The sequence below is a fragment of the Pristiophorus japonicus genome, chromosome 2 (genome assembly GCF_044704955.1).
Source record: "Pristiophorus japonicus isolate sPriJap1 chromosome 2, sPriJap1.hap1, whole genome shotgun sequence".
NCBI classification, from domain to species: domain Eukaryota; kingdom Metazoa; phylum Chordata; class Chondrichthyes; family Pristiophoridae; genus Pristiophorus; species Pristiophorus japonicus.
Genome location: NC_091978.1, coordinates 195,917,206 through 195,942,694, shown reverse-complemented (window position 1 = coordinate 195,942,694; position 25,489 = coordinate 195,917,206). Strand labels below are relative to the sequence as shown.

General features: G+C 44.8%; 1 protein-coding gene across 6 annotated transcripts in view; it reads left to right on the top strand.

Annotated features, from left to right (window-relative positions):
- The window catches only part of stim2b (stromal interaction molecule 2b), a 272,216-nt gene that overhangs the window by 128,894 nt on the left and 117,833 nt on the right, over nucleotides 1-25,489 (top strand). For all 6 annotated transcript variants that reach the window (XM_070870611.1, XM_070870621.1, XM_070870631.1 and 3 more), the window contains one exon: nucleotides 25,079-25,193. In XM_070870611.1, coding sequence (XP_070726712.1) covers nucleotides 25,079-25,193 — 115 coding nt within the window. The remainder of the gene's footprint in view (nucleotides 1-25,078; nucleotides 25,194-25,489) is intronic.

Here is a 25,489-nt window from a genome sequence, read left to right as displayed (position 1 = left end):
GATGAGCTGAGTGTAATGTTGCCTGGAGAAATAGCAGCCTTCTCTAGCTATGGTATTGTTGCTAGACAGTCCCTCAGTAATTAAATGTGAGGAGGCTCAGAAATAGTTAAAACAATATGGCTGGGATTTTCCTGCCAGCCGGAGGTATAGTTTTTATTGGTCTGTCATCACAGGTGGTTGGAAGCCATTGCCGGTGTTCGGGGAACACGGTGACTTATTGGTACTATTGACGCTGCTTGATTTTGCTTTTTTCTGTGGCAATATTACTGATAATAGGACGTGAAGTGATTAGGAAATTCCAACCATAGTAAGTACATGCAACTCCTGGTGTCCCGACTTGAGTGGGACTGGAGCCCAGTTGTACATGACATGGAAACACTTGATCTGATTCCTTCTAACTGGAATTTTTTTTTGAACTTATCGCAGTAGAAGACTAAGTTCCCAATAGTCCCTGAGAGAAATGACTGCTCCCAATAGTCCCTGAGAGAAATGACTGCTGCAATTCATAAAGCATAATTAGTGAACATTTTATTAATATTTCAGTTTACTCCTGTGAGGATAATATACAAACACTTGCTCAGTGAAAAAGATTAATTGTATATGATTTGGTTAGTGCTGTGAAACTGAGAGGCAAAGCACAAGCACAAGAAGTTGATGAGAAAGTTTAAACATGTACGCAGTACAGCTGTTTATTTGACAGAAAATAATATTTGGATAAGAACATAAGAAATAGGAGCAGGAAACGGCCATTTGGCCCCTCGAGCCTGCTTCCGCCATTCAATAAGATCATGGCTGATCTTCTACCTCAACTCTCCTTTCCTGCACTATCCCCATATCCTTTGATTCTCTAAATATCCAAAAATCTATCGATCTCTGTCTTGAATATACTCAACAACTAAGCCTTCACAGCCCTATCGGATAGAGAATCCCAAAGAAATTTCTCCTTTCTTAGTCCTCAATAGCAGACCCTTTAATCTAAGTCTGTGACCCCTAGTTCGAGACACCCCAGCCAGGAAAAACTTCCTCCCTGCATCAAGCCCTGTAAGAATTTTGTATGTTTCAATGAGATCACTCCTCCTTTTTCTAAACTCGAGAATATTGGCCTAGTCTGCTCAACCTCTCCTCGTAGGATAATTCCCCACATCCCAGGAATCAGTCTGGTGAACTGTCGTTGCACTCCCTCTATGACAAGTATATCCTTCCTCCGGTAAGGAGACCAAAACTGTACATAAAACTCCAGGTGCAGTCTCACCAGGGCCCTATATAATTGCAGGAAGACATCTTTACTCTTGTACTCAAATCCTCTTATAATAAAGGCCAACATACCATTTACTTTCTTAATTGCTTGCTGTACCTGCATGTTAACTTTCAGTGATTCATGTACAAGGACACCCAGGTTCCTCTGAACACCAACATTTCCCAATCTCCTACCATTTAAAAAAAATATACTCTGCTTTTCTATTTTTCCCACCGACAACAACAACAACTTGTATTTATATAGCACCTTAATGTAGTGAAACGTTCCAAGGTGCTTCACAGGAGTATTATGCGATAAATTTGTCACCAAGTCGCATAAGTAGAAATTAGCGCAGGTGACCAAAAGCTTGGTCAGATAGGTATGTTTTAAGGAGCGTTTTGAAGGAGGAAAGAGAGGCTGAGAGATTTAGGCAGGGAGTTTGAGCTTTTGGCCTAGGCAACAGAAGGCACAGCCACCAATGGTTGAGCAATTACAGTCATGGATGCTCTAGAAGGCAGAATTAGAGGAACGCAGACATCTGGGGGGCGGGGAGGGGGCGTTGTGGGGTTGGAGGAGATTACAAAGATAAGGAGGGGCAAGGCCATGGAGCGATTTGAAAATAAAAGATGAGAATTTTGAAATTGAAGCGTTGCTTAACCGGAAGCCAATATAGGTCAGCGAACACAGGGGTGATGGGTGAGCAGCGGCAGGTCGGGGCCATAAAAGGAGCGGCGTGTGGCGACCCGTAAAGGCCCTGACCTGCGAGAGACCATCAGCGGCAGGTCGGGGCCATAAAAGGAGCAGCGTGGAGGCAAGCCACTACAAGGTACAGCGCGAACTGGTGCAGGAGGGCAACGGCAATCAAGAGTGACGTCATCAAGGTCCGGGTCGGTGATTGGAGTGTGGGCAGATGCAGCAGGAGCGGTGAGATCGGGGCCAAGGAGCTTTGAGAGACTGTAGAGGGACGTGATCGGGGCTTGGGAGAGGCATGAGATCGGGGCCAGGAGACCAGCGACAGCACGGGCCAGCTCATGCTGCGATATGTGTGCGCACTAGGTCCGTGCAGCAGAACAGGTCTACAGTTGTCTTGGGTAATCCTTGCCACTGGACCAAGACCTAGCTCTGTCAAGCCTGTGTGGTGGCTGGTGTGCAACGGCCACTACACGTTTTTAAAAAAAATCCATGCACAGGCATCTTCCACCCTTGAGGATGTAGTTTGGGTTTTTCATTCGAAACACCTGTGAACTCATCCATTTTTTGGTGTGGAAGCAAGTCATTCTCGCTTCGAGGGACTGCCTATAATGATGATGGGTGAGTGGGACTTGGTGCGAGTTAGGACACGGGCAGCCGAGTTTTGGATCACTTCTAGTTTACGTGGGGTAGAATGTGGGATGCCAGCCAGGAGTGCGTGGGAATAGCCAAGTCTCGACGTAACAAAGGCATGGATGAGGGCTTCAGCAGCGGATAAGCTGAGGCAAGGGCAGAAACGGGCAATATTAGAGGTGGAAATAGGCTGTCTTAGTTATGCTGTGGATATGTGGTCGATAGCTCATTTCAGGGTCAAGTATGACACCGAGGTTGCGAACAGTCTGGTTCAGCCCCAGACAGGAGTTGGGGAGAGGGATGCAGTCAGTGTCTAGGGACTGGAGTTTGTGGCCGGGACTGAAAATAATGGCTTCGGTCTTCCCAATGTTCAATTGGAGAAAATTTCTGCTCATCCAGACCGTGGAGGGGTCGAGGGACGTGGTAGTGAGGTAGAGCTGGGTGTCATCAGCGTACATATGAAAACTGACGCTCTGTTTTTGGATGATGTCGCCAAGGGGCAACATGTAGATGAGAAATAGGAGGGAGCCATGGGATAGATCCTTGGGGGGACACCAGAAGTAACGATGCGGGGGCATCCAAAGTGGATAACTTCACATTTCTCCATATTATATTCCATTTGTCATGCTCTTTCCCACTCACTTAGAAACATAGAAAATAGGTGCAGGAGTGGGTCATTCGACCCTTCGAGCCTGCACCCCCACTCAATAAGATCATGGCTGATCATTCACCTCAGTACCCCTTTCCTGCTTTCTCTCCATACCCCTTGATCCCTTTAGCCGTGAGGGATCTATGTCTAACTCCCTCTTGAATATATCCAATGAACTGGCATCAACAACTCTCTGCGGTAGAGAATTCCACAGGTTAACAACTCGGAGTGAAGAAGTTTCTCCTCATCTCAGTCCTAAATGGCTTACCCCTTATCCTTAGATTATGTCCCCTGGTTCTGGACTTCCCCATTTTTCCTGCATCTAACCTGTCCAGTCCTGTCAGAATTTTATATGTTTCTATGAGATCCCTCTCATCCTTCTAAACTCAAGTGAATACAGGCCCAGTCGATCCACTCTCTCCTCATATGTCCGTTCTGCCATCTTGGGAATCAGTCTGGTGAACCTTTGCTGCACTCTCTCAATAGCAAGAATGTCCTTCCTCAGATTAGGAGACCAAAACTGAACACACTGTTCCAGGTGAGGCCTCACTAAGGCCCTGTACAACTGCAGTAAGACTTCCCTGCTATACTCATCCCCTAGCTATGAAGGCCAACATACCATTTGCCGCCTTCACCACCTGCTGTACCTGCATGCCAACTTTCAATGACTGATGTACCATGACACCCAGGTCTCGTTGCACCTCCCCTTTTCCTAATCTGCCATCATTCAGATAATCTGCCTTTGTGTTTTTGCCATCAAAGTGGATAACCTCACATTTATCCACATTATACTGCATCTGCCATGCGCTTGCCCACTCACCAAACCTGTCCAAGTCACCCTGCAGCCTTTTAGTGTCCTCCTCACAGCTCACACTGCCACCCAGCTTAGTGTCATCTGAAAACTTGGAGATATTACATTTAATTCCCTCATTCAAATCATTAATGTATATTGTAAATAGCTGGGGTCCCAGCACTGAGCCCTGCGGCACCCCACTAGTCACTGCCTGCCATTCTGAAAAGGACCTGTTTATCCCGACTCTCTGCTTCCTGTCTGCCAACCAATTCTCTATCCACGTCAGATACCATGTGCTTTAATTTTGCACACCAATCTCTTTTTTGGGACCTTGTCAAAAGCTTTTTGAAAGCCCAAATACACCACATCTACTGGTTCTCCCTTGTCCATTCTACCAGTTACATCCTCAAAAAATTCTAGAAGATTTGTCAAGCAGGATTTCCCTTTCATAAATCCATGCTGACTTGGACCGATCCCGTCACTGCTTTCCAAATGTACTGCTATTTCATCTTTAATAATTGATTCCAACATTTCCCTCGCTACTGATGTCAGGCTAACTGGTCTATAATTACCTGTTTTCTCTCTCCCTCTTTTCTGAAAAAGTGGTGTTACATTAGCTACCCTCCAGTCCATAGGAACTGATCCAGAGTCGATAGACTGTTGGAAAATGATCACCAATGCATCCACTATTTCTAGGGCTACTTCCTTGAGTACTCTGGGATGCAGACCATCAGGTTCCGGGAATTTATCGGCCTTTAATCCCATCAATTTCCCTAACTCAATTTCCCGCCTAATAAGGATTTCCTTCAGTTCCTCCTTCTCGCTAGACCCTCGGTCCCCTAGTATTTCCGGAAGGTTATTTGTGTCTTCCTTCGTGAAGACAGAACCAAAGTATTTGTTTAACTGGTCCATCACTTCTTTGTTCCCCATTATAAATTCATCTGAATCTGACTGGAAGGGACCTAGTTTGTCTTCACTGATCTTTTTCTCTTCACATATCTATAGAAGCTTTTGCAGTCAGTTTTTATGTTCCCAGCAAGCTTCCTCTCATACTCTCTTTTCCGCCTCCTAATTAAACCTATTGTCCTTCTCTCCTATATTATAAAATTCTCCCAGTCCTCAGGTTTGCTGTTTTTTCTGGCCAATTTATACGCCTCTTCCTTGGATTTAACACTATCCTTAATTTCCCTTGTTAGCCACGGTTGAGCCACCTTCCCCGTTTTTTATTTTTACTCCAGACAGAGATGTACAATTGTTGAAGTTCATCCATGTGATCTTTAAATGTGTGCCATTGTCTATCCACCGCCAGCCCTTTAAATATCACTCACCAGTCTATCTATATCCATTTGAAGCCTCTTTGCATCCTCCTTACAGCATACATTCCCACTTAGTTTTGTATCAACAGCAAACTTGGATATATTACATTTGGTCCCCTCATCCAAATCATTGATATAGATTGTGAATAGCTGAGGCCCAAGCACTGATCCTTGCGGCACCTCACTTACAGTTACAACCTGCCAACGTGAAAATGAACCATATATTCCTACTCTGTTTTCTGTCCGTTAACCAATCCTCAATCCCATGAGCCCTAATTTTGTTTAATAACCTCTTGTGTGGCACCTTATTGATTGCCTTCTGAAAATCCAAATACGCCACATCCATTGGTTCCCCTTGTCTATTCTGCCAGTTACAACCTCAAAAAAACTCAACAGATTTGTCAAACATGATTTCCCTTTCATAAATCCGTATATTTTGTTTTTGCCTGGTTTGTGCTTTCTGCACACTTAAGTGAGTCATATTGCATATTTTTTTGGCAGGAGCTGACAGATTTTCAGCTGGATGTTGTGCAGCTTTAAAGAAAGGAGAGTATCCAGTCCATTGAAATGACTCATGATCTTTGCTGCATAACACATTAAGCAGATTGAATGCTTTTTCTATACATGTTACATGCCAGCACTTTCTCGGAGCAGGTCAGTGAGTGCTGGCACGTAATGTGTACTGAACAGCATATGGTTACAAATAGTCTGGGGACTTGTACTGTATCTAAAGGTCTGATCCATTACTGTCGCTCGCAGCTGTATAACTAAAGCAAGATGTACACTTGTACACCAGATTTTCAAATCTTACTAATAAGTGTTTGCAATTGTGTCAGTAAACTGGAAATTAAATAATATTGGAGCTTTGTATATGTTTACTGTTGTTACAAACATCCACATTGAATATGCATCCTGTTCCTCTGAAGTAACACGTTTGTGCTTATTCTTTTTTCAATGAAAGGAGGCCTAGTGACTTTTTCCTGTTTCTAAACGAATTTGTACATCTACATTTATTTGTATCGATGTACAGGGTGTCTGGTAAACTTTTCACATCTTTTGGTCTATTCAGGGAGAAATCATGGATCACCAATGCCGGCCCTGACATCTAGTATTGCAAACAAAGCTCCAAATTCCAGTACAGGTTGAGCATCCGAAATCCGGAGTTCTGAAATTTAGAATGTTCCGGAATCCGGACACCGGGCCAATCCGTGGCGTGGTCATCCGGAAACTGGAAAATGTTCCGAAATCCAGACGACTCCGGTGGCCCGACCTCCCACGGCCTCGACCCCCGACCCTGGCCTCGGCCCGACCTCCGGCCACGGTCCAACTGCCCATCCACCCCCCCCTCCCCTCCCCGGCTCCTTACCTCGTCCGTCCAACCTCCCCCTCCCCGGCTCCTTCCCCTACCTACCTCGGCCCAGACAAAAACGTTCTGAAATCCGGAAATACCCGGAATCCAGAACGGCCTCGGTCCCGAGGTTTCCGGATTTCGAACACCTCACCTGTACACCATTGCCCTTTCTTAATGCTTATCCAGGTACTTTCTTGGGAGATATACTCCTAAGAAGTGTATAGCCTCTAATAACAAAGCTTATTCACTATGTATGTGTATTAAAAGAATAGGTTGCTTTTATTTGTATTCTAGGGAATTCCAGCAACAGCTGTCTTGTAACATAAAAATTATTGGACTTGGTAGTATTATTGAGGTTATCAAGAAATCGTGAGGCAAATATTCCTCTAGTCATTTGTTGTGACTCCTTGAGACATAACTATAATCTATAATAATCTATAAAGATCCTAAGTCTACATACACCTCCTGTGTCCACATTTATAATGGGAAGGGCATATAGAAACTTGTAATGTTGTAATTTACACCCTCCTGCCAGTGGTGGTGCTGCAGCACCTCAGTTTTGCACTTCCTAGCTCTTAGCCTGTACTGCAGAGAAACTTCAAAGTTGCAACCAACTCTGCTTCCCAAATTGACATAAGTTTTGTCAGAATGTAATATAAAAATAAAGACAAAATGTATGACATTAAATTGGTGACTGAATTACGCTAAACACTCTGTCCAATTATTCCTATTCTAATCCCATCACCAGCAGACTACACTTGGTCTTCATTTACAATGCCACAGACGATCAATTAATACTTTAAAGTATGTCTACATATACTTCCTATTGTCACACTTAATTTGTGACAGAATTTTTGTCACACATCTTGTCACTCTTCTGTCTACCTCCGTAATGCCTGCTTCTTCAGAGACTTGAGCATATACTTTTGGCTGGCACACCAGTGCAATACTGAGGGAGTACTTCATTAGCGGAGGTGCCGTCTTTCCGATGAGATGATAAACCAGGGCCCCATCTACCCTCTCAGGTGGATGTTAATGCTCCTACAGCACTATTCAAAGAAGAGCAGGAAAATCTCCCGGTGTCCTGGCCACTATTTATCCCTTAACCAATATCACTAAGAAGCAGCTTCTCTGGTCATTATTTCATTTCTATTTATGGGACTTTGCTGTGTGCAAATTGGCTGCTGCATTTCCTACATTATCATCATCATAGGCAGTCCCTTGAAATCGCGGAAGACTTGCTTCCACTTCAAAAGTGAGTTCTCAGGTGACTGAATAGTCCAATTCGGGAATTACAGTCTCTGTCGCAGGTGGGACAGACAGTCGTTGAAGGAAAGAGTGGGTGGGGAGTCTGGTTTTCCGCATGCTTCTTCCATTGCCTGCGCTTGTTTTCTGCTCGAGGTACTCAGCGCCCTCCCGGATGATCTTCCTCCACTTAGTGCGGTCTTTGGCCAAGGATTCCCAGATGTCAGTGGGGATGTTGCACTTCATCAAGGAGGCTTTGAGGGTGTCCTTGAAACGTTTCCTCTGCCCACCTGGGGCTCACTTGCTGTGTAGGAGTTCCGAGTAGAGCGCTTGCTTTGGGAGTCTTGTGTCCGGCATGTGGACAATGTGGCCCAACGGAGCTGATCGAGTGTGGTCAGTGGGGATGTTGGCCTGATTGAGAAGACTGACGTTGGTGCGTCTGCCCTCCCAGGGGATTTTCAGGATGCGGAGGCATCGTTGGTGGTATTTCTCCAGTGATTTGAGGTGTCTACTGTATGTGGGCAGACATAGAACACGAGGTTCAACATCGCCTCCAGTGCGCCAGCGCAGCCTTCGGCCGCCTGAGGAAGGGAGTGTTCGAAGATCAGGCCCTCAAATCTGGCACCAAGCTTATGGTCTACAGTGATATCCGCCCTCCTGTATGGCTCAGACGTGGGCCATATACAGTAGACACCTGCATTTCCTACATTACAACAGTGACTACACTTCAAAAGTACTTAATTGGCTGTAAACACTTTGGGATGTTCTGAGGTTTTGGAAGGTGTTGCATAAATGCAAGTTGAAGAAGGGCAATTAGGGATGGACAATAAATGCTGGCCTTGCCAACGGCGCCCACATCCCAGAACGAATTAAAAAAAAAAAAAAAATTAGCCTCTTTTTTGGCGGAGCAGAAATAGAAAAGAAAAATAGATGCAGTTTTGTAGGGATTAAATGCTTGAGTAATGGACCAAGACCCTGCACATTCAAATTAATAATAAAATGGTTTATTTTGCAAGCACCACTTTGGGTAACATTAGCTTTGGAAGATGGTTAGATTTGATCAGAAATTGAGATTTATCAGTCCCACAAATTGTTGTTTTATTATTCTTGGTATTTATTTGGAGCATTTACTCCTACCAGCTTTGGAGCCTGAATAACTGACCGTCTGAATGTCAGTATAATTTGTAAATAGCATGCAGCAATGAGTCTCAAATCAAAAAAAGCTGAAGTCCACTAAGCATGCTTTTTAACACTGGAAGGGAGATGTAGAAAATGATGGGTGTACCTTTTATAAATTGATGCTTGTGAGAGAGCCATAAAAAAACAATTTTATCAGAGGATATGTATATCTCAGTCTAACATTTGGCGACTAGCCCAGCTTCATTCTGAACTTTAGTTTACTACTGTGAAGGTTTACAACTTCCAAGAATGGGAATTAATAATTAGGGCTCTCCAGAAAATGGTATTTTACATCATACAGAATAATGTTATCTGTGGTGTATACAATTCAAACTCATTGATATATAAAGGATAATAGGAATAATCTTTGTATTCCTCGAATAGGATTTTCTTTTTAAGAATATTCGAAGAACATAAGCCTGCTCCACAATTCAATAAGATAATGGCTGATCTTCTACCTGAACTCTACCTTCCTGCACTATCCCCATATCCCTTGATCCCCTTAATATTCAAAAATCGATTGATCTGTCGGGAATATAATCAACGACTGAGCAACCACAGCCCTCTGGGGTAGAGAATTCTAAAGATTCGCAGCCCTTTGAGTGAAGAAATTTCTCTTCATCTCAGTCCTAAACAGCCAACCCCTTATCCTGAGACTATGACCCCTAGTTCTTGACTCCACAGTTAGGAAAAACATCGTCCCTACATCTACCCTGTCAAGACCTATAAGAATTTTATATGTTTCAATGGGATCACCTCTCATTTTTATAAATTCTAGGGAATAAAGACCGAGGGCTCGAAATTGTCCTTCGCCCCGATTGGGGGTGGTAACCTTCCGGGGCAGGGACTTCCTGCGCCTGGCCCAGAAGTCCCGTCCCCGATGCGGAATTGGGCACCGCATCCTTCAAAGGAAGCGGCGCACTGTCTCTGGCGCACCGCTTCCTTGGAGGGGCGCTCCCAATGCGGTAGGGCGGTGCTGAGGAGGCCAACACTATGCAGATGTTGACGTGCTACAATGCCCCTCCCCTTCAATTAAAGGGGAGGGCTGCTGGGCACTCTGCAGGCCCTTTTTTGGCCACCAGCGAGTCGATCGATCGAGCCAGCAACCCGGCACCCAAAGCCATTGTCAGGCCAACGCAAAAGTCTGCTGACAAATAAAAATGTTAGCCGAGGTGCTAACGGCCTCCCCTTTAAGGTGCGCCCTGGAGGCGGATGACAGTCAACCTCGCAGCCCGTGAGGCAATTATCCTTGCGGGACGCAAAGGGGTCGGTGCGGGTTTGTGAGGGGTCGGAGCGCATGACGATGACATCATCCGAGGCAATTTCCCCCCTCCCCCGGGGAAAAGGCCATTGCGCCCCGTTAGTGCCCTCCTGGAGGCACTAACGGGACTATAAAATGGGGTAATTTCGGCCCTCTAGTTTCCTCACTCTCTCCTCATAGGACAATTCCCCCCCCCCTCCCCCACCGCCATCCCAGGAATCTGGCGAACCTTTGTTGCACTTCCGCTAAGGCAAGTATATCCTTTTTGTACACAGTACTCCAGGTGTGGTCTCACCAGTGCCCTAATTGCAATAAGACGTCTTTACTCTTAGACTTTATTACAAAAGGATTGGAGTATAACATACCATTTGTTTTTCTATTTGCTTGCTGTACCGGCATGTTAACTTTCAATGATTTGTGTACAAGGATACCCAGGTCCCTCAGAATACCAGCATTTTCAATCTCCTACCATTTAAAACATTTTCTGCTTTACTATTTTTCCTACCAAAGTGGATAACTTCACATTTTTACTCATTATATTCCATATGCCATGTTTTTGCCCACTCACTTAACCTGTCTATATCCCTCTGCGGTCTCTTTGCATCCTCGTCACAACTTATTTTCCTACCTAGCTTTGTATCATCAGCAAACTTGGATACATTATGCGCGGTCCCCTCATCTAAGTCATTCATATATATCTTGTAAACAGCTGTGGCCCAAACACCAGTTACAGCCTGCCAACCTGAAAATGACCCGTTTATTCCTATTCTGTTTTGTGTCCTTTAGCCAATCTTCAATCCATGCTAATATATTACCCCCAATCTCATGAGCCTTAATTTGTGTAATAACCTCTTGTGTGGCACCTTATCGAATGCCTTCTGAAAATCTAAATACACCACACCCTTATCTATTCTGCTAGTTACAACCTCAAAAAAAGCTTTTGACATATTTGTCAAATGCGATTTCCCTTTCATAAATCTTGTTGACTCTGTCCAATCACATTATGATTTTCTAAATGCCATGTCATCACGTCCCTAATCATACATTCTAGCACTTTCCCTATTAGTGATGTCCTCATAACTGGTCTATAGTTCCCTGTTTTCTCTCTCTCTCCCTTCTTGAATAGAGGGGGTACGTTTGCTATCGTACAATCCACGGTGACCGTTCTAGAATTTAGATCTTTCTTCACAATTTTAAATGGTTTAAGATTTAACAGGCTACTATTGTGGCCATGACTATTTTCAGCCTCACCAAGAAAAGGCTAATTGTCCTCCATCCCATCATAAAATATATTTTTTCTTCTATTTATACAGAGTAAAGTGAGCCTCTTTTTAGACAGTTTCTTCTGACTTCATCCATGTTGCTCTTGTAGACAGTTTTAGGAAACAAATTCCTCCTGTAATGTGCTGCAGACCACTTCTGGATTCCAAATAGCTGGCATGCAAAGTAAAAGCCAGCAACCCTCACCACCTCAGATCCACCTTTGCTGTACAGTCTTAGAATCTCTTAGAGCAACAGGAAGAGTGCTCTTAACAGGGAAGCTTCTTTTAGCTCCCGCATTGTAAAACAAGCTGACACAGTACAGTGTGGAGAGGAGGTTATGCCTTAAATAATATTTGTTTGTTTTACAACCAGAATGATTGTTTGATTTGATCCGGAAATACAAAAGGACTGGTCTGGATTACAAAAGAATTCTCTTCAGGGAAAAAAAAATTATGTTTGTTCTGTTTGTCTCTGTATAGTCTGAAAATTGAAGTACTCAGAGGTGCAGAATCTTGATTGTACAATTTGTAAGAATAAAAGAAATAGGAGCAGGAGTAAGCCATTCGGCCCCTTGAGCTTGTTCTGCCATTCATTGAGATCATGGCTAATCTTCTACCTCAATTCCACTTTCCTGCACTATCCTCATATCCCTTGCTTCCCTTAATATCCCAAAATTTTTGATCTCTGTTTTGAATATACTCAGTGATTGAGTCTCCACAGCCCTCTGTGGTAGAGAATTCCAAAAATTCATCACCCTCTGTGTTATGCCTTTAGATGCTCTGATAATGACTCCACGAGGCAATGTGTTGTACTTGAACTGTAGTGACCTTAGTCCTTTATTGATAACTCCAGAGTGAGGATCACACATGGTGGCCTGCCTTTTATACTAGGCCAGCCACAACTGTACAGGTAACCTGCAAGTCTCCCACTGCTGTGCCCTCTGGTGGTGCACCTTGTGATAGTGCACACAGTAACCATGTAGGATACATGACAGTCTGAGTGAAGAAATTTCTCCTCATCTCAGTCCTAAATGGCCGACCCCTTATTCTGAGACTGTGACCCCTGGTTCTAGACTCCCCAGCTTGAGGAAGCACCCTCCCTGTATCTTCCCTGTCAAGCCCTGTTAGGATTTTGTATGTTTCAATAAGATCACCTCTCATTCTTCTAAACTGTAGAGAATATAGGCCTAGTCTACTTAATTTCTCCTCATAGGACAATGCCCCCATCCCAGGAATCAGTCTGGTGAACTTTTGTTGCACTTCCTGTATGGCAAATTTATCCTTCCTCAGCTAAGGAGACCAAAACTGTATATAATACTCCAGGTGCGGTCTCACCAGGGCCATATATAATTGCAATAAGATGTCTTTACTCTTGTACCCAAATCCTCTTGTAATAAAGGCCAACATACCATTTGCTTTCTTAATTGCTTGCTGTATCTGCATGTTAACTTTCAGTGATTCGTGTACAAGGACAACCAGGTCCCTTTGAACACCAACATTTCCCAATATCTCACCAGTTAAACAATACTCTGTTTTTCTATATTTCCTACCAAAGTGGATAACTTCACATTTTTCCATATTATATTCCATTTGCCATGTTCTTGCCCACTCACATAGCCTGTTTATATCCCCTTGAAGCCTCTATACATTCTCCTCACAACTTACATTCCCATCTAGCTTTGTATCGTCAGCAGACTTGGATGTATTACATTTGGTCCCCTCATTCACCGATATTTAATAAGATCATGGCTGATCTGATCTTGGGCTCGGTTCCACTTCCCTGCCCACTCCCCATAACCCTTCACTCCCTTATCGTTCAAAAATATGTCTATCTCCACTTTAAATACATTAATTGACCCTGGGGCAGAGAATTCCACAGATTTACGACCTTCTGAGAAGAAATTCCTCTTCATCTCAGTTCTAAGTGGGCGGCCCCTTATTTTTAAACTATGCCCCCTAGTTCTAGATTCCCCCATGAGTGGAAACATCCTCTCTGCATCGACCTTGCCGAGCCTCCTCAGTATCTTATGTTTCACGAAGATCACCTCTCATTTTTCTAAACTCCAGTGAGTATAGGCCCAACCTGCTCAATCTTTCTTCATAAATCAACCCCTTCCTCTCAGGAATCAACCTTGTGAACCTTCACTGAACTGCCTCCATTGCAAGTATATCCCTCTTTAAATAAGAAGACCAAAACTGTACGCAGTACACTAGGTGTGGTTTCATCAATACCCTGTATAGTTGTAGCAGGACTTCCCTGCTTTTATACTCCACCCCCCTTGCAATATAGGCCGACATTCCATTTGCCTTCCTGATTACTTTCTGTATCTGTATGCTAACTTTTTGTGTTTCATGCACAGGGACCCACAGGTCCCTCTGCACTGCAGCATTTTGTAATCTCTCCATTTAACTAATAATTTGCTTTTTATTTTTCCTGCCAAAGTGAATAACCTCACACTTTGCCACATTATACTTCGTCTTCTAAATGTTTGCCCACTCACTTAGCCTGTCTGTAATCCTTTGCAGATTCTTTGTGTCCTCCTCACAAATTGCTTTCTCACCCATCTTTGTATCATCAGCAAACTTGGCTACATTACACTCAGTCCCTTCATCCAAGTCATTAATATAGATTGTAAATAGTTGAGGCCCCAGCTCCGATCCCTGCGGCACACCACTAGTTACTGTTTGCCAACCGGAAAATGACCCATTGATCCCAACTCTCTGTTTTCTTTTAGTTAGCCAATCCTCTATCCATGCTAATATATCACCGCCAACCCCATGAGCTCTTATCTTATGCAGTAACCTTTAAGGTGGCACCTTATCGAATGCCGCCTTGAAATCGAAATACACCACATCCACTGGTTCCCCCTTATCCACCCTGCTCGTTACATCCTCAAAGAACGCCAGCAAATTTATCAAACATGATTTTCCTTTCATAAAACCATGTTGACTTTGCTTGACTGCATTATGATTTTCTAAATGTCCTGCTACTACTTCCTTAATAATGGACTCCAGCATTTTCCCAATGACAGATGTTAGGCTAACTTGTCTATCGTTTCCTGCTTTCTGTCTCCCTTTTTTATATAGGGGCATTACATTTGCAGTTTTCCAATCCGCTGGGACCTTTCCAGACTCCAGGGAATTTTGGTAGATTGTAACCAATGTATCCACTATCTCTGCAGCCACTTCTTTTAAGACCCTAGGATGCAGGCCATCGGGTCCAGGGGACTTGTCAACCTTGAGTCCCATTATTTTACTGAGTACTTTTTCTTTAGTGATTGTTTTAACTTACTCCTTCTCTGTATAGTGCCTTGATTATCTATTATTGGGATCTTTTTAGTGTCTTCTACCATGAAGACCAATACAAAATATTTGTTCAAAGTCTCTGCCATTTCCCTGTTTCCCATTATTAATTCCCCAGTCTCGTCCTCTAAGGGACCAGCGTTTACTTTAGCTACTCTCTTCCTTTTTATATACCTGTAGACATTCTTACTATCTGTTTTTATATTTCTTGCTAGTTTACTTACATAATCCATCTTCTCTCATTTTTTTAGTCGTCCTTTGCTTGTTTTATAACACTTCTCAATCCTCTGGCCTCCCACTAATCTTGGCAATATTGTATGCCATTGTTTTCAATTAGATATCATCCTTTACTTCCTTAGCCACGGATGGTTCTCCGTTCTCTTAAAGTCTTTCCTTCTCACTGGTATATATTTTTGTTGCGAGTTGTGAAATATCTCAAGTGTCTGCCACTGCTCATCAACCATCTTACACTTTAATCTATTTTCCCAGTCCACTTTAGCCAACTGTGCCTTCATACCTTTGGAATTGCCTTTATTTAAGATCAGGGGCACTGATTTGAGACCCAACTTTCTCACTCTCAACCATGCTATGATCACTCTTTTCTAGAGGATCCTTTACTATGAGATAATTTATTAATCCTGTCTCCATACACAGTACCAGATCCAAGATAGCCTGCTCCCTGGTTAGTTCCACAATGTACTGTTCAAGGAAACCATCTTGGATACACTATGAACTCTTCCTCAAGGCTACCTTGGCCAATTTGATTCGTCCAATCAATATGAAGATTAAAATTGCCCATGATTATTGCCGTACCTTTCTTACATGCCTCCATTATCTCTTGATTTATACCCTATCCAGCAGTGTGGCTACTGTTAGGGGGCCTATAGACTGCGCCCACCAGTGACTTCATATTATTTCTTATCTCTACCCAAACTGATTCTACATCTTGATCTTCTGAGCCAATATAATTTCTCATTACTGCACCTATCTCACCCTTTATCAACAGAGCTACCCCACCTTCTTTTCCTTTCTGTCTGTCCTTTAGTATTGTGAAATACCCCTGAGTATTCAGTTCCCAGCCTTGGTCACCTTGCTACCACCTCTCTTTAATAGCTATCAGATCATACCCAGTTATATATATTTGTTCTGTCAACACATCTATCTTGTTATGAATGCTGCATGCATTCAGATATTTGAGCTTTTAATTTTGTGTTTTAACCATTTTTCCCTGCTTTGACCCCACTTTCTGATGCACTCTTATCTTTATACATCTTGTCCCTTGTCCCTTCCTGTCACACTCTGGTTATCATTTCCCCCATCGCTACCCTGCTCTATTGCCCTTTCCTTTCTCTTTCACTTTTAAAATTTTCACTCACCTGAACCGTCCGTTCCCCGCCCCCCCCGCCCAATCCCACTGGCAATGGCTGGGGCCCAAACACTGATCCTTGCTGTACCACACTAGTTACAGCCTGTCATCCTGAAAATGATCCGTTTATTCCTACTCTTTGTTTTCTGTCCGTTAACTAATCCTCAGTCCATGCTAGCATATTATCCCCAATCCCATGTGCCCCATTTTTGTTTTGCCGTCAATACAAATGGATACTCAGTCCTGTCTACAGAAAACATCTTCTATTATATAAAATTGAGCAGAGCAATACTTTACCATCTTGCACTATTTCCATCAATGGCGCTACCTGGCGTCGAGCTTGCGGCCAACACTTCGCTGTAGGCAATTAGGCTTATAGAGCTGCGCCTGGTCTCCAGTTGTCTTGGACCCCTTGCCACTGGACCAAGACCTTGCTCAGCTAAGCCCGTGTGGTTGCCGGTGTGCAGCAGCCACCCCACGTTAAAAGAACTCAGGCTCAGGCATCTTCCACTCCGTCAGTATGAAATTCGGGATCTTCAACGTCAGGATCCTCATGGACAAATCCCAACAGCAACAGGCCGGAATGCCGCACCACGATAGTTGCCCGGGAACTCCGACGTTTTGACATTGACATCGTCGCCCTAAGCGAGACCCGCCGGGCAGGGGGAGGCCTATTGAAGTAACATGGTGGAGGTTACACCGTCAAAAATGAGCTGGTCGACCGCCTCAAAGACTCCCCTGTGGTGTTAACGAAGGTCTCATGACTCTTCGTATTACCCTATTGCGGAACCAATGCGCCACAGTCATTGGTGCTTATGCCCCTACACTCGATGCAATGGATTTTTATTCCAACCTCGAGACATCCTTGTCCTGCATCCCCACGGGTGACAAATTGATCCTCTTGAGTAATTTTAATGTCGGGGTCGGCAAAGACACAGCCCTCTGGGGAGGTGTGATTGGCAGAGAGGGGGTAGGGAAAGCCAACTCCAGTGGCACCCTACTCCTGACAAAATCTCTAAAACATGAACTCCTCATTACCAACACCCTGTTCTGCCAGAGGAAAAAATACAAGGCATCGTGGCAACACCCTCGCTCCAAACACTGGCACCTGCTGGACTATGTCATCGTCCGCGCCAGGGATCGCAAGGATGTGTGCAACACCCACGCCATGACAGGAACTGACGACTGCTGGACGGACCACCGCCTAATCCGATCCATCATCAACATTAACATTGCCCCAAAGCACAGGGGACAGCAGAAGCAGTTCTGCAAAAAAGTTAATGCCGGGGCACTTAGAGACCGAACTAAGAGAGCCCTATACAGCCAGTGCCTTACAGCCAATCTGGCGTGTCTTGATGACCCTGAGATGCTGAATCCCCATAACACTTGGTCTGTCCTCCAGGCCTCTATAACTAGTGCCTGTGAAGAGACACTTGGTCACTCGACCAGAAAACATCAGGACTGGTTTGATGAAAATGATCAGGAGATCGAAGAACTAAAAGATCATAAGCACAAAGCATTTCTGAGCCTCAAGCAACAACCCAACTTGGGAGCTGCAAAACAACATTACAGACGGCTCAAGGCTCAGGTCAAACAAAAAACCCGGGACCTAAAGAACAGGTGGTGGATGGAGAAAGCACAGGAGATACAACAACTGGCCGATAGCCATGATATGCGAGGATTCTTCACTGCAGTCAAGGTCACCTACGGTCCAAACTCCCAAGGCCCCACCCCATTCCTGGGCAAGAATGGGGAAACACTCATCAAGGACACCGAGGCTGTTGGGGCCAGATGGAAGGAGCACTTTGAAGATCTCAATCGAGACTCTGCCTTTGACTTGAGTGTTCACGACTCCATCCCGCAGCATGCGACCCGCCACCAAACTCAGTGAAACTCCAATGTTGCACGACATAGGCAAAGCCATAAAACAGCTTAAGAATAACAAGTCTACGGGTGCGGATGGAATCCCTGCTGAGGCGCTAAAGTATGGCAGAGAGGCGCTGTTGGCGTGGATACATGACCTCATCTCTCTCATCTAGAGGGAGGAGAGCATGCCAGGAGATCTGAGACGCAGTGATTGTGACCATTTTTTAAAAAGGGGACAAGTCCAACTGCGACAACTACTGGGGAATCTCTCTGCTGTCAGCCACTGGGAAAGTTGCCGCTCGAGTTCTCCTCAGTCGTCTTCTCCCTGTGGCCGAGGAGCTTCTCCCGGAATCACAAATGCAGATTTCATCCTCTACGGGGCACAACAGACATGATCTTTGCAGCACGACAGCTGCAGGAAAAATGCAGGGAGCAGCGCCAGCCCTTATACATGGCCTTTTTCGATCTTACAAAGGCCTTTGATACTGTCAACCATGAGGGTCTATGGAGCGTCGTCCTCCATTTCGGATGACCTCAAAAGTTTGTCAACACCCTTCGCCTGCTTCACGATGACATGCAGACCGTGATCCTTACCAACGGATCCATTACAGACCCAATTTACGTCTGGACCGGGGTCAAACAGGGCTGTGTCATCACTCCAACCCTCTTCTCAATCTTCCTCGCTGCCATACTTCACCTCACAATCAACAAGTTCCCCGCTGGAGTGGAACTAAGCCACAAAACCAGTATGAAACTGTTTAACCTACGCCACCTCCAGGCCAGGTCTAAGATCACCCCAACCTCTGTCGTTGAGCTGCAGTATGCGGACGACGCCTGCATCTGCGCACATTCAGAGGCTGAACTCCAGGATATAGTCAATGTATTCACTGAGGCATATGAAAGCATGGGCCTTAAGCTTGACATCCGTAAGACAAAGGTCCTTCACCAACCTGCCATCGCCGCACAGCACTGCTCTCCAATTATCAAGATACACGGCGCGGCCCTGGACAACGTGGACCATCTCCCATATTTCAGGAGCCTCTTATCAACAAAGGCAGACATTGATGCGGAGATTCAACATCGCCTCCAGTGCACCAGTGCAGCCTTCGGCCGTCTGAGGAAAAGAGTGTTTGAAGACCAGGCCCTCAAATCTACCATCAAGCTCATGGTCTACAGGGCTGTAGTAATACCCGCTCTCCTGTATGGATCTGAGGCATGGACGATGTATAGAAGACACCTCAAGTCACTGGAGATATATCACCAACAATGTCTCCGTAAGATCCTGCAGATCCCCTGGGAGGACAGGCGGACCAACATCAGTGTCCTCGCCCAGGCTAATATCCCCAGTATTGAAGCACTGACCACACTCGATCAGCTTCGCTGGGCAGGCCAGATAGTTCGCATGCCAGATACGAGATTCCCTAAGTAAATGCTTTATGCAGAGCTCCTTCGCGGTAAACGAGCCAAAGGAGGACAGCGGAAACGTTATAAGGACACCCTCAAAGCCTCCCTGATAAAGTGCGACATCACCACTGACACCTGGGAGACCCTGGCCGAAGACCGCCCGAGGTGGAGAAAGTACATCCGGGAGGGCGTTGAGCTCTTCGAGTCTCAACGCAAAGAGCGTGAAGAGGCCAAGCACAGGCAGCAGAAGGAACGCGCGGCAAACCAGCCCCACCCACCCCTTCCCTCGACGAACGTCTGTCCCACCTGTAACAGGGTCTTTGGCTCTCGTATCGGACTGTTCAGCCATCAAAGAACTCACTTTGGAAGTGGAAGCAAGTCTTCCTCGATTCTGAGGGACTGCCTATGATGATGACTATTCCAGAACATATATCATTTAAACAAATTACATGATAAGGAAGATGAGAGTATAACACCTTCCTGTAGGAACCACAAAAGAACAGGCACCCAAAACGAGAAAGAAAGACTCCAAACATCCTTGCCCATCTTCCTCTCCCCTTCCCATTGTCACCATTAGCAAAAGGTCCTGATCAGCAAGCATGTCATACTATTCAACTATGTGCAATCACACCAATAGCCTTGACGTGTGCTTGTATACTACCATAAATACAGTGGGAATAAATGTCCATCAGTTAAGAAATTACTAGTTTCAAAACTTATTATTTACTCATATTGCTATAATGCTACTACAGTATTTACTGTACAAACGCTAAATAATGAACATTCAGTGTCGTAACATACAGAGGCAACCCGGGATCCAAGAGGACTCATTGCTCTCCTTCAGTTGTGAACCACAGGTTTTTTGGCTGCAATGCTGCACAATATGAGGCTCTATAGGGCTTGGAACTGGGCTTTGTGACTCCATTGATTCATTGCAGTAACAGTGAGGTTTAATGAAAAACGAAAATCTGATTTCCCCAGTACGTGCAGAGTCCATAAATATTAATGACGCCTCTTGGCACAGTAAAATAATCTGGCACAACACAGAGGAGCAGCAGTATCAGATCACAAATATTTTCTTCTTCTTCTGACATTTTTGGAAAAAATGATTCTTGTACTTTACTGAAGACATACTGTCGAAATCTCGACCTCCGATAAATGACTCAGACACCTTCAGCTCCGGCAGAAGTTTATTTAATTTACTTGCTAGCAAGGGAAAGGTCACACTCAGTCAATGGGAAAGGTCACATTCAGTCAATATTTATACAGTAAAACCCAAGTTATGGCCTCTCCCTGTGTATTGGCTCTGTCTCGCAGTCAGTGAATACAGATAAAGAGTTAATTACTACATCCTTGTCCTGACATGGTTTCCAGATATTTCCTTTTGTCAGGGTTATTAGTTGGCCAGCCGGCCATTACTCGATGGGAGTGTGGTAATGAGCTAGTACCTGCCTTGCATTGTGTCAGGATTGTCCAGTTTCCTGGTCAGTTATCTTTTTGCATCAAATGGATGAGGTCTCTACAAGAGATAATGGCTGGTGGTTTGAGTACTTCGAAAAGGGTGGGGTGGCGTGGAACTGGTGTTTTATAGACAATAGGAGAGCACCGAGGGGGAGGGGGTACTTGTCTCAGCAGGACTTGCCTCCTAGCTGTCTGGTGGCTATCAGCCATTTCAAGCCAGGTTTAGCTGTTTATGCAAGTCGACTGCTTTATGCAGAAATTTCTGGAAGGTCCAGGACTCCATTTTGTTATATATTAAAAAGGACACAAAAATACCGTGTGGTATCAGCTTAGATAAAAATACATTTCCACAATACATAGTCTTTATTGGATATATACATCACACAATTGCATGATTGAGGATGCCCATGTGAGGCTAATAGTCATGATTTATCACACACTTGAATATGATCAATTTTTCATGATTTCTAGTGAAGTGTTCATTTTATAGCTCGTGTAAAACCACACTAATATTAGTAAGTAACTCTGAACCTGCTGGTGTAATGTAGCAACGGACTATTACCAAGGCTTTAAGTGCTTATTCTGACTTCACAGATTTTTTTGTAACTTTCTGCAAGTTAGTGTGTGATGTCATTTGTAACATTACACCTGCCCCTCCCCTCACATGTTGAGGAGGACTAATCTCTCCCTTGCAAGTGTACTTGCATTGGATTACTGGGACAAAAACAAACTCTACTTTCTCAGTTGTGTATTTATGTTTCTGTTTTTAGAAACATGATTTATCCAAACATTTTGATTTGCATAGTCAGGTGGATTCATGATGGTATCATTTAAAAAAAATACTTTATTAAACAAGGAATGCAGCCAATCCAGACATATGAACATATGTCACCTACACTTGGGTCACAAATTTATGCAAAGCTTTATTCAAATTTAAAGAAAAATGCAAAACACTGGCAAGTTGTGACGGTGCAGAAATTGAACATGCAAAGAAGTTACTATTTTAAGATCGTCAGTGGAAGGTTAGCCACAAACTTCCAATAGGACCCTATGCTGTGGGATTTTGTGTGTGTCTGTTGCTTAATGGACATTGTCTTGGGTTGTATCAGTACCAGAGGATTGTGGGTGTTAAGAACAGTACGTCATTCATTTGCTTATCTTGGTTACAATTTTCAAACCCACAAACTAGAAAAAGCTAATTCCAGGAAGCTGCTTTTCAGTTTGATATGGCAGATGTTTAAGTTGCATTTATACTGCAACTTTAGCAATTCTGCAAAACAAAACCACTCTGCATCAACGCCACAGTTGCAGTATAAATGCAGCCATAAATACTTTTGGGGAAATTTTAACGTGGGTGAGCGTGTGGGATTGAGCGTGGGTGGGGGGTTAAATCGGGAAAAATTCTGAGCGTGTAGGGAAACCAACCCGCTCCCAAGAAACGGGTCAGCATTTTAAATGTTACTAAGGCTGGCAGCCTCTGATTTAATGCTGTGATTATCTGCACAAACATTTTTGTGGCCTTCTGCAGATGTGCGCCAGTTTCGAGGCCATGCATATGTGCATTACCCAACAGTTGCGGCCTGCAGTAGGCCACACTTTCCTTGGCTCCGTGGGAGATTTGAATGGAAAGCCTCTTGTTTCTCACCTGCAGCCAGCCAGATTGACAGGCTGGCTGGCTCCGAGTGGGTAGGTCAGCGGCACTAGGCTGCACAGAGGCGGGAGGAAGGGACCGCATGGGGGCCAGCCGATGGGGGGTGTATTGACGATCACCGGCCGGGGCCAACATGGGGGGTCCAAGAGAATTGGGGGCCAGGTGATGGCCGAAGAAGGATCAGGGGTGTAGAAGTCTGAACTGATCGGGAGCAGCACGGTGAGGGAGAGAGTGGGGGGAAGACGGTGTCGGCAAAGATCGGCAGCCGGAGGAACATGGGTGTGGGGAAGCTCCTTGGGGGAATCGGAGGCTTCGTTTGGGGAGATTCTCCGATTGCGGGGGTTGGATTAGGCAGGAACCCTGGATCCAGGAGGTGGTGTAAAGGCACTTGCCTCCTGGATCCAGCATCCCTCGTCTTGCTTTAGCTGGCAGGTTTCATGAGGCGTGCAAAACCCGACTAACTAAAGTTTAATACGAAATGGAGGTTAAATAAGAGACTTCCAACCTCATTATAATATTTAAATAGAAGACTTGCCTTTTGATATCAGTAGGGGTATCAGTCTTGTTGCATTGCTGCTGCGAACCAGATATACCCTTTTATAGGGTCCGAGTTTCAGGCCGTGCCGAGAACGGCGCAGCCCCGAACTGGACGCCCGTTTTTCGCGCCACAAAGGGCGCCTAAAAAATACTTGCCTATCCTCCGGCTCCCTGCAGGCCCTCTGGCCCTCGGCGCAGCGCAGCACGAGCTGTGGGGGGCGGAGCTAGGTCCCTGCACTGAAAACCGTGCCGGGACCCCTCTGCACATGCGTGCTACAGTGGGCGCGCATGTGCAGTAGCTCCAGGCGCCCAAAACTGTGTGGGAGGGGCCCGAAGTACGCAGCCCCTCGCCCTGGCCGAATGGCCTCATTGGGGCTGCGTGGATCAGGCTGCACCTCTCACGCCCAGCTCCTGCTTCCTTCCTTCCTTCCTTCCTTCCTTCCTTCCGACTCGACTCTCCCTCCCCCACCCCCACGCCCCTGGACCCGACCCGGCCCACGCTCCCCCACCACCCCCGCCCCCGAACCCGATCCGAACAGACTCCCATTCCCGACCCCACCCCCCCCCGGACCCGACCAGACCCCCGGCCATCTACCTTCAAATCAAGTCTTGGGCCCGACCGGCCCATTCAGCCTCCCTCTTTTCTCCTCATCATCCTCATCATCCTCATCCTCATCCTCATCCTCATCCTCATCCTCATCCTCATCCTCATCCTCATCCTCATCCTCATCCTCATCCTCAACACTGACACTGACACTGACAGAGAGTGAGAGACACACACAGACAGACAGAGAGATAGAGACACTGACAGAGACACACTGGGGGTGGGGGGGGGTGTCCCAGCATGCTGTTGGAGGGCTCCCGGTGCTGTAGTCGATAAGTAGAAAATGTTTTATTTATTTGATTTTTTAATTTTTAAAAATTTTTTATTAAATTTTTTTGATTGATTTATTGGTTGATTTATTGATGGTTTTTATCATTTATTATTGATGATGGCTCTTTATTTGTAAAATTGAAGTGTTTAATATTTGTAAACTTCGCTTTAAACCCCCCCGCCATTCCCTACGCCTGATTTGTAACCTACGCCTGATTTTCTAAGTGTTGGCAAGGTTTTTCTGAGCGTACAAAAATCTACACTTACTCCATTCTCAGTTAGTTTGGAGTAAGTTTTCACTGCCTAAACTTTCAAAACGGGCGTAAGTGGCCGGACACGCCCCCTTTTGAAAAAAAATCTGTTCCAAACTGAAACTGTTCTAACTGACTAGAACTGGAGCAAACTAAATGCCGAGAATTGCAATTTCTAAGATACTCCATTCTAAACCAGTTGCTCCAAAAAAACAGGAGCAACTCGGGCCGAAACTTGGCCCCATACTGTGGTAATATCATCATCATCATCATCATAAGGACTATGTGCACTATTCCAAGTGTGGTCTAACCAGAACATTGTACAATTTCAGCAAAACTCCAGCATGTAATTTCCATGCTAAAGTGAATTTCCTCCAGATGTAAAAGCTGACTTTGTAAGATCTTAGCTGTCTCCCGAGTTTACCCAACCCCGTCATTTGCAAATTTAACAACTTGCCAGTAAGACTGCAAATTCATTCATTTATGCATATCAAGAAAGAAAATAAAAACAATTTGAATCTGTATAGCAGCAGCATAGATCCCTTTGTCTTGGCCTAGATCCCCTTTACACTCACCACTATCCTTCCATTTAACCAATTACTACTCCTTGTCTTAACCATGGCATCAAGTTTAAATACTTCACTTTACTGGTTTACTTTCAGGTAAAACTTCCAAAACAATTTAACATACTTTGGCCCCACATTATCTGCGTTAAAGTCTCTCACTGTTCCCATTTTGTTTTCCTGCAGTTCATTAAGGAAGATATGAAAGACAAAGATCCCACCAGTAAAGGCAATACATTCCATAAAGAAGACAAACACATCACAGTGAGAGATCTGTGGAACAATTGGAAAAACTCACAAGGTAGGGGCTCTACATGGCGAAATGGAAGTAAATCTCGAGGTATATATCAGATTAGTAGGAACTGTTGACAGAGTGGTCGACAGCTATGTGATGGTGTGCAGTGTGACTTGGATATGATCAACCAAACTGCACAGAGCAGTATAATTATGACCAAAGGATGGGAACTTTTTAATCAATTTATCTTTTTTAATCCCAGCAAAGTGGCAACTGTCTAACTTAGAAACATAGAAAATAGGTGCAGGAGTAGGCCATTCGGCCCTTCGAGCCTGCACCACCATTCAATGAGATCATGGCTG